This window comes from Microcebus murinus, chromosome 23, assembly GCF_040939455.1.
Source record: "Microcebus murinus isolate Inina chromosome 23, M.murinus_Inina_mat1.0, whole genome shotgun sequence".
Lineage (NCBI taxonomy): Eukaryota > Metazoa > Chordata > Mammalia > Primates > Cheirogaleidae > Microcebus > Microcebus murinus.
In genome coordinates this window covers 31,893,383-31,906,874 of record NC_134126.1, presented here as the reverse complement: position 1 = coordinate 31,906,874, position 13,492 = coordinate 31,893,383, and the positions used below count along the sequence as shown (strand labels likewise).

Here is a 13,492-nt window from a genome sequence, read left to right as displayed (position 1 = left end):
ACCCGCAGGGCCTGTGCCCCGAACGCCCACTCGCTCGGCCGACACACACAGCGCCGTCCAGCAGCAAGGCGGGACGCAGCTCACCCGCAGGGCCAGTGCCCCGAACGCCCACTCGCTCGGCCCACACACACAGCACCGTCCAGCAGCAAGGCGGGACGCAGCTCACCCGCAGGGCCTGTGCCCCGAACGCCCACTCGCTCGGCCCACACACACAGCGCCGTCCAGCAGCAAGGCGGGACGCAGCTCACCCGCAGGGCCAGTGCCCCGAACGCCCACTCGCGCGGCCGACACACACAGCGCCGTCCAGCAGCAAGGCGGGACGCAGCTCACCCGCAGGGTCTGTGCCCCGAACGCCCACTCGCTCGGCCCACACACACAGCGCCGTCCAGCAGCAAGGCGGGACACAGCTCACCCCCAGGGTCTGTGCCCCGAACGCCCCACTCGCGCGGCCGACACACACAGCGCCGTCCAGCAGCAAGGCGGGACGCAGCTCACCCACAGGGCCAGTGCCCCGAACGCCCACTCGCTCGGCCGACACACACAGCGCCGTCCAGCAGCAAGGCGGGACGCAGCTCACCCGCAGGGTCTGTGCCCCGAACGCCCACTCGCTCGGCCGACACACACAGCGCCGTCCAGCAGCAAGGCGGGACGCAGCTCACCCGCAGGGTCTGTGCCCCGAACGCCCCACTCGCGCGGCCGACACACACAGCACCGTCCAGCAGCAAGGCGGGACGCAGCTCACCCACAGGGTCTGTGCCCCGAACGCCCACTCGCGCGGCCGACACACACAGCGCTGTCCAGCAGCAAGGCCGGGACGCGCAGGTCTGTGCCGCGGCCACCACGGCCTGGAGCAGCCCGAACCCCCGGCAAAGCCCCGGTGTCCCCGTGTCCCGAGCGCCCGGCCGGCTGCCGAGTGCGTGAAGGGGGACAGAGCCACGAGGGGCTGTGTGGTCTTCGCTCGGCAAGGGGGTCCCCTGTCCTTCCTGGGGGTACCGGGCTCACCCGCTCTGCTCACCACGGCGCATGTCACGTCTCGCTCCCGCGAGGAGCTCCCCTCCCCCTGTCCCACCCCGGTTTCCTCTCCACGGCGTCCCTGACCCTTTGCAGGTTGCCCGGCACCAGCGGTCCCCCGTCTTCCTCACCCGATAAAGCCAGAACCCCGTGCTCGGCACTTGAGGCCTTCAACAATCTGGCCCAGCCTCACTGGCCAGCTCTGCCTGCCACTGCTGCCCCGGGGCCTGCCTTTACCCTGGACGTGCTCGCTTCCTCGCATGTGCACGGTGACGTCCCCTGCTCAGCACCATCTGCCTCACTCCCCTTCCGCTCCTGAAATCCTGCTTCCCCTCTCGAGCCCGGGGCCATGCTGTGCACTGAGCAAGGGCTCGGCAGGTGTTTGTGGGGTCCCTGAACACGAGGACCGACTGCCGCCCGCAAGCCCACCACCGGCTTGTCACCGGATCTGAGCGAGCGGGGTGCCGTGCGCATCTGCGTGTCACTGGCCCTGGCTGGCTCACTCCCCGCTGCCCGGACACGCACAGTGCGACAGGAAGACGCGGCTCGGCAGTGTGTGCACCGAGGCCACCTGCAGCCAGGTGTTGGGGGAGTCCAGGGCCACCTCCTGCCTCAGCTGGAAGGGCCAGGGCAGCTCCCCGATGAGTCCAGGTGACGTGCGGGACACTGAACAGGAGGACAGCACCCCGGGGCATGCAGGCGGGGGAGGAAGAGACACCGATCCCACCCAGGCCCCAGCAACGCTCTTCCGGGCTCTGCCCTGGGGCCTCGCGTACTGGAGCCCAGGGCCGGGGTGCCGCAGCCTCAGTCACCTCATTCTCCTCCTCGTTGTGCAGTTGCTCGGTGTACGCGTCCGGCTTCCGGATCAGAGGGTCCACCAGCATCAGGAAGGCCATGTAGAGCAAGAGGGCTCCCACCACGGACAGGTAGATGACGATGATGACCTGAGGACGAAACCGGCACGCCTGTGAGCCCACGTCCTCAGCCGGCGGCGGCGAGCACTGCCCGGCCCGGGGTGGGCAGAACCTGGCCCGGGAGACCGCGGGGAGGCTCCACGACCTCTGCGAGACCGGGGCAAATCCTGCCTGGGGCAGAGGAATGAACCAGGACCTCGTGCGTCCTTCCTCATCGCTTATGATGCTGGCTGTCTGCCGCTTCTCTCCTGAATTCACCCAAACAGGCGATGGCAATAAGGTTCAGGGAAAAACCCAAGGAGCAGTCTGACGCCCCTCCCGGCCCCGGGCCCCGGCACCCAGCCCTGGCCCACAGCCCGGCACTTTCTGGAGGAGTCCGGTGTCACTCTGAGAGCCCGACTGGACTGAGCTCCGGGAGGGCGGGCGAGCCCCCCCACACACTCCCAGAACACAGCAGGCGCTCGGGAGAGACTGACTGGAGGAATGGAAGGAGAGAAAGGGAAAAAGCTGGAGAGAATGGAGGGGAAAAAGAGTCTCACGGAGCTCTCCTGCACTCTTGGCTCTCGCTGTAACGGGAGCCACCGGAGGGCGGCCAGAGAGAGCCCCAGCCCCGGAAAGGCTGGGGCACCGTCCCTGTGTCTGCCAGTCCCACAGCCACGTGGAACACGCCAGGATAAAGTCACAGACTGTGTGTGGGGGGGACAGCCGGGGACAGGGGCGGCACGCAGGCCTCCCGGGGCGCGTGGGCCGGGCGCACCTTGATGGTGGTGGTGCTGCGCTCCTCGTACCGGCACTCGCACAGCAGGCAGTAGGCCTCCATGTCGTGGCCCGGCACCGGCATGGGCTCCACCACGTGCAGGCAGTTGCTGCAACAGAGACAGGCGTGGCCGTGGGGACAGGGCTGTGGGAAGGGTCTGCAACCTCAAGACCAGAGGCAGGGGGCTGGGGGAGCTGAGAGGCAGGGGTCGGGCAGAGGTGAGGTGGGGTGTCCCCAGGGTCGGGCGGAGGGTTGATAAAGGGTTGGGCTGGCAGAGCCCTTCCCGGCCCCCAGCCCCCCAGCCCGTGCCCTGCCCCATCGGAAGCAGCTCTGCAAACAATCGTCAGCCTTCCTCCAAGTTCTGCCCTCCCACCTCACACTGCGCTCACGGTGCAGAGCCGCTGGCTCTGACGGCAGATTAGAACCTCTAGCCGGGACCTCTCTCCTCCCAAGAGCTGGACTCGTGTCTGGCTGCCCACGGGATTCCCCCCAAGTGTCTCACAGGGACCACCAACTCCACACTCACCCCTGCACGGCCTTGCCCAGACTCCCCAGCCCTGCACGCTGGCCCCCTGCTACCAGTGGCAGGAGAAGACCTCTGTCCCCACCCGACTGGCCAGGCGACCCCGGGGTCATCTCTGACACCGCTTCTCTCCTCTACGAGCCCACCAAATGCCAGTGATGTTACCTCCCTAGAAACTCCTGAAATCCATCTTCCCTGGGGCGACCGGCCCAGCTTCCCTGCTGCCCCCTCCCGTCTCCGCCTGGGCCTGTCCTTCACTACCTTCCCACGGCAGCCGAGCGACCTCACCAAAAGGAAACTCCGGTCGTGTCACTCCGCAGAGCCCCCAGGGCAAGGGCCAACTCAACTGCTCTGCCCGGGGGTCCCAACTCACTTCTCGCTGGCCCCCTTGCCTGCCGAACCCATCTCTGAACGAGCCGCGCCCCACGGCTCTGCTGCCCAGCCTGGCCTTTCCGCTCGGGAAGACTCAGCTCTGAGCTCTGTCCCCTCCCCAACGGCCAGCTCCCTGAGCTCATCCCCTCCAGGCCACCGCGCCGTGGCGGCTCAGTTCAATGTTCCCAGTGCCTGGCACCGTGCTGGCCGGAGCAGGGCTAAGTAAATCGATTACACATCCTAAGAGTGAGCCCACTTCGGCCGCCCTCAGCTAACAGGGCCCGTGTGAGCTACAGGGCTGGGTTTCCCGCAGCACGAAGGGTGTGCAATGTGAGGGTCTTGTGTCGAAATAAGAGTGGGATATCTCTTATTGGGGGAACTCTGCTCCCCCTAAAACTGCAGCATGTGGCACCCACGAGTTTATCTAAGCCTCTGATGATACCAGTTCCATCCGTGGGCAGCAGCTTCCCACGTGCTACCCCCTCTGTGAACGGGTCTCCCTGTTGCAACCGAAAGCACTGGCCTCAGACCCTGCTCATGGCCGCCTCCTGTCCAGAGGCAGTGCCGCCTTCCCCTCCTGGGGACCAGCTTCCTCCCTATGCTGCGCCTCGCTGTGTCCTGCGTCTGGCAGGTCATTCCAGTGCCGCAGTGGCATCTGTGGGCGCCCTGCTGGGCCGGGACGTGGGGCCGGAAGCTGGCAAGGGCCAACTCGAGTTCTTCAGTGTGGGACCCTGGTCTCCAGGGGGATAGGCTGGATATAGGGGGTACAGCGGAAACATTCCTGTCTCAGGCTCTCCTGGGAATCGGAGAAACCCAAGGGAACACATTCCTGCTCTCCTAAGGGTTTCCTTTTACCTTTCGGGGTCAGTGATAGCAAGACTCTGTGGACGGGTCAGGGGGCACTGTGGGGAGAGAGCTAAAGACAAAGACAGGGTGGGTTTAGTTCTCTGCTCTTCTCTTTATTCTGTGAGTGTTAATTTATTTAACTTCTCTGGGCTGAGCCCGATGAGTGTCTCTGAAACTGTGCTCCTCTGGGGACCACGGGCCACCGTGCAGGAGGGTGCAGGTGAGCACGGGGCCGCGGGACACCCCCCCCCCCAGCCTGAGCAATACTGATCCTGTGTTTTATACATTTTGCGTTTCCGAAACAGATTTCGTCAGTAGAAGGGTTCTACTTTAACAAGGTTGAAAGGGAAGGAACTGGCCAGCTTACTTAGTTCCTTCCCGCTCTGGGACTGTCGCTCTAGCACCTCCCCTTGCCAGGCCCACCAAGCGGGAAGAATGATCGGGGTTTTGGCCTTTTTATGCACGTGTGGTTACAAGCCCTCAACGCTAGATGGCAGAACACCAGCAGCACAGGAACGGGCATGACTTGGCCACTCAACCCGAGGATGGCCGCTAGGGATGGGGTGGTTCTTGTTTTTCTCTGCAGGACCCAGGGCAACCCTCTCTCTGCAAATGCCACCAAAGTGAAACTGCGGCAGAGACCTGAAGATCCATTCAAACTGGCTCCTTCTCGGGCTCTAGCACTAAGGTGCTACGATCAATCAATGCCAAGGCTCCACCCCACCCCTTAAGGGCTCCAGGCAAACACAGGGTGACTCCCAGATAAGGTAACTGTCACTGGGTCCCAGAGCCTGGAGTCTTTCCTCCCAGCCTGTTTTCACCCCGCCCTTCATAGAACTGCCTTGAGGTTCCGCTGTGAGATTGTTCATCAGACAGCCCCCCACCTTCCTTCTACGGGGAAGGAAGAGATAAACGATAGCCCGAGGTCTAGACAGGGCGCTGTTCTCTGCGGGCGTCCAGGCTTGAGTTTTCAGGCCATGCTGTAACTCCAGAGCGCGCTGCCAAAATCGCCGGCGCCTGCCTGCACAAGGGGCGCGGGACATGGACTCGTGACCCGGTGTGGGGCCTGGACAGCCCATCGACGCATTTACTGCGGCCGTATAAACCGTGACCACAAGACACAAGGTCTCCAGGGCTCCTCCCAAGCCTTCAAGTCTTAGGGCTTTGGGACTCTATCGGGACAGCCAGAAGCAGAGGCAAACCGGCTTGTGGTCTGAGAGGGGCCCACGGTTCCTCGGGCTATAGCGTAAGTTTAACCATGATTATCCACGTGGCCTCTAGTAAGGCGTGATAATATATATTAATAACATCAGCCAATGTTTCTATAACACTCACTGCATGCTGGGTATTGTTCTAAGAGCTACGCTTGCTTACACATCCATACTTAACACTCAAAATACTGCCACTGTTATACAGATAAAGACATCAAAAGTACAGTGGAGACAAAGCAAATGAAGTCATCTGTTGTCACACAATTAACAAGTGGCAAAGCTAGATTTGAAGTCAGGAAAGCTGGATCCGGAGTCTGTATGTCTATCCAAACCACCTCTCAGAGCTGGAAATTCAACTAGCTTCAAGCTTCTCAAATATTGCTCTGGACCAACTGCATCATAAGCACCCAAAGAACTTTAAGAAAAAGTTACCACCTCCCCCCCCCCCCAATATTTGCTGAATCAAAATCTGGAGGGGGAGGTTGGGCCAGTGGCTCACGCCTGTAATCTGAGTGCTCTGGGAGGCCCAGGCAGGGAGATTGCCTGAGGTCAGGAGTTTCAGACCAGTCTGAGCAAAAGCGAGACCCCATCTCTACAACAAACAGAAATATTAGCTGGCTATGATGGTGCCTGTGGTCCCAGCTACTTGGGAGGCTGAGGCAGGAGGATCGCTTGAGCCCAGAAGTTGGAGGTTGCTGTGAGCTAGGCTGACGCCACGGCACTCTAGCCAGGCAACAGAGACTCTGTCTCAAAAAAGAAAAATCTGGAGAGGGCAGTGCTGGGAATCTGTATGTTTTCAAAGCTCACCTGATGACCCTAGTAGTGGCACACTGACCCAGACCCCCCTTCTGCAGTGACCTCACCTCATCTGGGCTCTGATCTCCCTGAGGGTGGGGCTTCGCAGCTCCTGAAACTGCCTTGGATTAGAGATGCTCCTTCAACTCAGGCTTAGGCCTGTTTCCCTGAAGCTGTCACGCACTGGCCCCGGTTATACACCAGAAACCACACTGAACAACGTAACTGATCTCTATGAGCAGCGGCCCCCACGGGCCCCACCTCCCACAGCACGCCAGCCCTCCTCCGGGTCTTGGTCAGCCATCGGGTGTCCCCATGTCCTCCCCTCTTCAGGTTCTTTAGTTCCTTAAACAGTTCGTTCCAGGACAGTGTGCTGAAACGTCCCTTCACCAAGCTGGTCTCCTCTCTCTGAAGGAATTCTTGATGATTCTTCTCTTTTTAAAAGTGAGGCACCCAAAAATGAATTCAAGACTCCAGGAGTACAATTTAAATTCTTTCTCTGAGTCTCAGTCTCTGCAACTAGAAAATGGGAGCAATATCCATCCCATCCACCTTACAAAGCTGCCACGAGACCGGCACAGAACAGCACCTGTACCAGAGCTTTGCACAAGCCCTGAGCGTCCCACAGCATGTGGCGGGACACCGGCCTCTCCCAACTTCTCTACTACCACTCTGCATATACCACTGAAGACCGAAATTCAAAGCGAAACAAGAAAGTCCACTACTCTGACCAGGAACCCTTCAACTGGCATTCCAGACCCCTGGGTCCTGCTTCCATGCACAACTGACGACGACCATGGGATTGGTCCTGTGACTGTGGACAAAATGTTCCTTTGTAGGAATCTCCATGGGAACGGGACAGCATGCTTATCCTCTGGGGTCCAAGAGCTCTAGTAAAACACCCACAACTTTGAGGGTGTTTGCTAGAGCATCCTTGGAGGACAAACAAGCAGCCGAGGGCCAGCCCCTGGGTGACGCCTTACCAGTCCTTCTGTGACACATTCTGGTTGTAAATGTGCCCGTTGATGTTTCTGTACGGAGGGCAGATGCACTTGCACCGGATATCTTCGGAACTCTGGAAGAGAAAGAGCGTATAAGGTGTGCAGAGCCCCTGCCTGGGTTCAGGTTCTGAAGAGGCTGCCAGTGTCAGTTCCCTGTGTTATCAGCTGGCCGTATGTATGCTCCTGAGCGTTCCCCACGCCCAAGTTCAGCAAGGACAGCGTCTGCAGGAAGGATGCTACATCACAGGGTCCTCAAGACAGAAAATGTCCAGGCGGCAAATAAGACTCAAAGAAAGCTTCCTAGGGCTACCATCCCCTAAGTGGGGTGCTTACAGGGCAAAGGGGTGGGGGTGTGGCAAGTAAAGTGAGAGTCCTCTGCTCTGGACCCCGCATTTGTGCGTGCACCTCTGTCCAGTGGACTTGGCAGCCGGCCGGCCTCTTCTGCCCATTCCATTTCCAACTTCCTAGGTCAGGACTGGGGAAAGGGAAAGAGCAGGGGTGAATAAGGAAAAGTAGAGCACTTCCATGGGAATACTCAAAAGCAACCCCTTTGAAAGTCCTTCCCTTCTGGAACGGGTAAGAGACAACACCCTAAACGGTTTGTATTCAAATTAGGAATTCCGTAGAGAGATGGGAGCAAACCCTCAGACTCCACCTTGCGTCAAAGCCTTGGTGATCTTTAGACTCTAAAAGTCCATAAACCGACCCAAACTCAGCTCCGGGTCATTCACCCCTAAAGAATGGAAGTTATCCCAGGAGTCCCAGCACTGAGGTGGGTCTCGACCCTCAGTAACAGAAACCTCAGTCTGTACAGGACTTTACACTTACAGAGCATTTTTACGTCGTTGTATAATTTGATTCTACCTGGGCAACAGACACAACCACCATGACGGGCTGAGCATTCCTAATCTGAAAACTCGAAATGCTCCAAACCCTAAGACTTTTTAAGCACCGACAGGACCATGTTGTTATTAACACTGCAGAAAAAGTGCCTGGAGACAACATGTTGAAAATGTGTGGCGGGCTTGCTGAAGGACTGGAGCAGCGTGCATTCCTAACAGAACCAGAAATCACGTTAGTTTGCAAAACCAAAGGGGGACTTCTATGGCAAACGCCATCGTTAACAAGGGGGATGACTCTGGAGGAAGCATTTTAAAAAGCCATTCAGTGGGATGCCTCTTCCTCCCTAGAGGACAGGACCCTCCTGGTCCCTCAACCACTTCTGATGTTTCTTCTAAAAAAATTTAAGTGTAGGCCGTGCGCGGTGGCCTGTAATCCTAGCACTCTGGCAGGCCGAGGCGGGTGGATTGCTCGAGGTCAGGAGTTCGAAACCAACCTGAGCAAGAGTGAGACCCCATCTCTACTATAAATAGAAAGAAATTAATTGGCCAACTAATACATACAGAAAAAAAATTAGCCGGGCATGGTGGCGCATGCCTGTAGTCCCAGCTACTCGGGAGGCTGAGGCAGGAGGATTGCTTGAGCCCAGGAGTTTGAGGTTGCCATGAGCTAGGCTGACACCATGGCACTCACTCTAGCCTGGGCAACAAAGTGTGACTCTGTCTCAAAAAAAAAAAAAAAAATTTAAGTGTATAGTAGCCTTTAATAAAACATAGCATCACAGGTAGAGACTGAAAGCTGCTGTCCTTCACTATTGTTGTTGCTTAACACCTGGGACAGTTTTCCCAGTTATGCTACTGTGTTGCTTAGTGACGCTGAACATACTATGTTTTCACTGCATTGATGGTAAGTCACTTTTTTTTTTTTCACCGTTAAGTACTTACATTGATTAAGAATGCAATCGCTTATTGGTAGCACATAAGCCTAGAGTCAGGAATGGTGATGAAGATGCCAAACAACCAGAGACTGTCCTCACGGGTGGCTGAGAGAGGGACACGTTTGCTTTCTGATGGTTCAGTGTACACAAACTATTTCATGCACAAAAGTATTAAAACTATTGTATACAATTACCTTCAGGCTATGTGCATAAGGTGTATGTGGCACATAAATGTTTAGACTTGGGTCAGTTCCCCATTATGTCATTACATGGGGTGTCCCAAAAGTTGCCATACACAGGAAAAACGGGAAATCGTGGCTAAATGTACCTCTACCTACAAAATATTCATCACAAAATTTTTCCTTTGTATGGAGGCTTTTGGGACACCCTGTATATAAGCAAGTATTCGAAAATCTGAAAATATCCGATATGCAGAACACTTCTGGTCCCAAGCAAAGGACAGCATGGAGAACTTGGATAACTTCTCCAAAGTTCCTTGCTGGAGTTCCACCACCGGTCTGTCTGACCCAGACTCAACCTGTGCTCTGTGCACCCCCCTTGTCCCCGCACTGTCTTCAGGGAGGCCTGCAGCCTTGACTCTAAGAGAACAAGCCCGAAAGTCCGGCCCATAGGTGAGTGAGGGGCAGGCCCCGAGGAGCAGCTGCGTCTGAGGAAGCCCTGCAGGCAGGGCGCTCCTGCCCCAGGTGCTGCGGGCTCACCTCCCTCACCTTGTTGGCTTGAGCTGCGGGGACCAGCAAACACCCGACCACAGCCACCAAAGATAGGAGCTTCATGCTTATCAGGCTTGCTGGGCCAGCAAGGCCGGACACCTGGAAAAGAGACACGGAGTGGGAGAAGAGGGGGCTGGCCACGCCACGGCCTGCATGCTCGGCCCCTTGACCACTGGGCCGAGAAGTGGGAATGCGGGTGGGGGCTGGGCGCCCCGATTCCGGGGCCTGCTGACCCGGCCCCAAACGCTGCTCTCCCGTGACCGCGTGCGGGCCCCGCAGAGGGGCCTCCCGGGGACACCGCCGCCAGCGCCCCACCCCGCGCCTCCAAGGCCGGCCGTGCCCGGCGCATGCCGCCCCGCCGCCCTCCGCCATCTCCGCTTCTGCCCGCCCCGGCGGCTCCTCCCCGCGCAGGCCCCACGGGAACTTCGGGCGCGGAGTCGGAGAGCCCCGCTCCGGCGGCGAGGGCCAGTGCCCACCGCGCCCGGCGGCCTCGGGCCGGGCTGGGACCCCCAGAGCCCCGCGACCCCCCGCGCCCTGCCCCCAACGCCGCGTCCACGAACCTGCAAGCCCCGCCGCGGCTGCACAGCGCCCAGCCGGCCCCGCCCCCGCCCGCTCCTATTGGCTGCCGGAGCAGCCTGTCAGCCCGCGGTCGCTATCGCCCAGGCAACAAGACCCGCCTCCGCCCGGGCGCCGAGGCTCCTGCGCAAGGGAGAGGCAGGCATTTCTCAAACCCGGCCGGGCAAGAAAAGGGAGCGCCGGCGCTCCGCTCCGGGACGCGGGAGGGGGCGCGCCGCTGCGGGGCCTGTAGGGCGACTGCGGCGCCTCGCCCGGTCCTGTGTCCTAAACCGCTCCTGTTCCAGGTTGCTGTGTTTCAGAGAAGGCACTTTGTACGCTATCAGCTAGTGACACCAACGATAAGAGACTAAAGAGCTTTGTCCTCATTCGAAATCTGGAAATGTTGCTTAGGGACCCACCTCTTTACCGCAGAGGACGGTAGCGGGCGACTCCTCCGCCCCTACCCGCACACACGCCCTCGGGAGGGAAGGAGAAGACAGGGCTGGCGGTGGGTTCGCTGCGGGCTGGGCCTGCGCGGAGGGTGCAGACAGCCCCAGCCCCGTCTCCCTGCCCCGCGAGCTGGTTCTGGGCCTGGCAAACTGGGGCAAGGTCTCAGGGCCAGGATGCAGGGCCAGGATGCAGGGGCGGGGCGGGCGTCCCAGGCTATGAACTTCTGGCCAGCTGTGAGGGAAAGAGGAGCCACCTGAGCACAGGGTGCGGGAGCCAGAGTGAGGACCCCTGGGCTTGGGCCTTGGCCCTGCCACTGAGCAGGTGTGTTTGTTACTCCTCCTCTCTCTGGCCCGGCTGCCTTGTCTGTAGGAGGAGTTGGTTGGATTCTAAGATCCTCTTCAGCTTTGATATGTTGGGATTGGGGGTGGGAATAGGGGGGAGGGGGAGGAGGAGGGGAGGGTGTTGGAGGGGAAGTAATACAGCCCAAACTCAAGGCTGATGGCTGGACGGGCAGATAGGCTGGGTCCAGGTGGGCTTCAGCCTCTCTCGGGCACTGTGAACATTGGCAGGCAGGTAGCTGGTTTGTGTTTGTGTCTCTTTACACTTATGTCGTGTCCTCACCACCTGGGGAGTGCCCTGCACTTGGTGAAAATGTTTGCTAGACTGGACTGGGTGAAATTAGACCTAGTTGGCGGGGAGGGGCAGGGTGCACTATGGTGTGATGGGAAGTTCGGGGACCTTGGAGCTACAGTGATCAGAGCACGGATCCTGGTCCCTCTCCCTTCCTTGTTGGATGAATTTGGAGGGTTGACTTATCCTGTGGGGAGTCTCAGTTTCTACATCCACAAAATGGGGATAATATCCCCTAACTTTCAGTGCTGTTGTGAGCGTGTAATGAGCCCTATATGTGCAAAGTGCCTAGAACACAGCCTCTGGCACAAAGAGAGAGGTTCTATGGATGGAGATGGCAGCCCGTTCTGGAGGTCAGAGTGGCTGCTTTGGTGAGCAGACTGGGGTGGGGACAGGCTGCCGCATCATGGGGACAGAAGGGACAGTCCAGGCACCAGAAAAACTGTTGTTCTTGCCTCCATGCACATTCTGTGTTGAAGTGGGGACCTTCACGGGGACAAAAGCACGGGGCTGAGTCTTTTGGCTCCAGTGGAAGACCCTCTGGCACTGAACCCTAAAGATACCCACCGCTGAGCTCACCGTCTTCCCCACCACACAGAGGCCAGGCCTACCCGCTTTCTCACAGCACTGTCATTCTGTCTTTGACTCCTCTCTCTCCCACTTCCTCATCTAGTCCAGCTAGGTGTCGCCAAGAGGCAGCTATCATCACCCTGCCTGTATCTGGCCTCAGAGAGCAAAACATTAATACATTCCCTTCCCCTTGTCCTCCTGGGCCCAGCCTATCTTCCTCCACTTGTGCTTTCAGCACTTTGCTCATTGCCCAGTGATCCCTGGTAGCACTTTGTCACATCAAATCCAGCCCCCTGCACCTGGCATCCAAGCCCTGGCTGCCATCTCCATACTTGCCCTCCTCGACTCTCCCCCGGCTGTCCCCACCTTTGACTTTTCTCATTGCAGTCTTCCACGGATGTCATCGCACTTCAGCCCTGCCAATGCTTATCCTTCGTCTCTGTCACACCTCTGCCCAGGCACTTGGCTTCCAGAAGATTTTCCCAAGTAGCCCTGCTTGACCCAGGCACCTCATTGCCACACGCCCTCCGTGTGCCCTGAGTTTAGGAGCCGTGCCACAGAGATGGGCCTGGACCTACTCACTCAATTCAGTTCCACGAACATTCCCCAAGCGCTGTGAGCCAACCCCGGTGCTAGGACACGACAGACAAACCACAGGTGACTCTGCTTTCAAGTAATGCACAGTCTAGTAGAAGAGCAATCACATGGTCAGGATATAACTTAATATAGAAAGTGACACGTCACAGAAGAACTTTCCTCCCAAAATATTTTTGAGCACTATGATGTGTAAGACATTGTGTAAGGTGCTGGGGATGTCTCAGTAAACAAGACAACCCCTGTCCCTGCTCTCATGGAATTTGAAGTTTATCGCAGGAAAATGACAAATCAGCAAGCAATTACAATTCACAGTGGTAAGAGCTGCGCTGGGGGAGGATTGCAGAGGCTAGGATTATAGGTGTAAGCCATGGTGTCTGGGCCTTTTTCATATTTTTATAGGGATTTTAGAATGCATACATTTGGGTAAACAAGTTAGCACATGCTTAGAAAATTGCAGAAACCGCAAAGCTGTGTGTAGTACGGGTGGGTTGGGGAGGAGGGCAAGGAAACAGGGAATATCAGGATCCAAAAAGATTTGGTAAGGTTGAAATGAAGGCTGAATCTAAGTTTCCCACTTACGCAAATATAAGCTGAGAGAGGTAAACTGAGGATGATAAGTAGATAATACAAATGTAATGTGACTGACAAGAAGAAGCAAACAAGCTAATTTGACTTCAGCCAGAATTAGCACAATTTAGGACCTAATAACTCATTTTTTTTTCTAGAATAAAGGCAATGGTAGTCCACCTTAT

General features: G+C 57.8%; 1 protein-coding gene across 2 annotated transcripts in view; it reads right to left on the bottom strand.

The window, feature by feature from the left end:
* The window catches only part of TMEM9 (transmembrane protein 9), a 17,990-nt gene extending 7,431 nt beyond the window's left edge, over window positions 1–10,559 (bottom strand). The window contains exons 1-5 of one of the 2 annotated variants that reach the window (XM_075996969.1): window positions 10,499–10,559; window positions 9,927–10,037; window positions 7,413–7,504; window positions 2,683–2,791; window positions 1,824–1,955 (exon numbers count right to left, since the gene is read on the bottom strand). In XM_075996969.1, coding sequence (XP_075853084.1) covers window positions 1,824–1,955; window positions 2,683–2,791; window positions 7,413–7,504; window positions 9,927–10,001 — 408 coding nt within the window. In that variant the 5' untranslated portion in view covers window positions 10,002–10,037; window positions 10,499–10,559. The remainder of the gene's footprint in view (window positions 1–1,823; window positions 1,956–2,682; window positions 2,792–7,412; window positions 7,505–9,926; window positions 10,038–10,498) is intronic. The other variant, XM_012744450.3, reaches the window with a different exon arrangement.
* Between the last annotated feature and the right edge of the window lie 2,933 nt (window positions 10,560–13,492).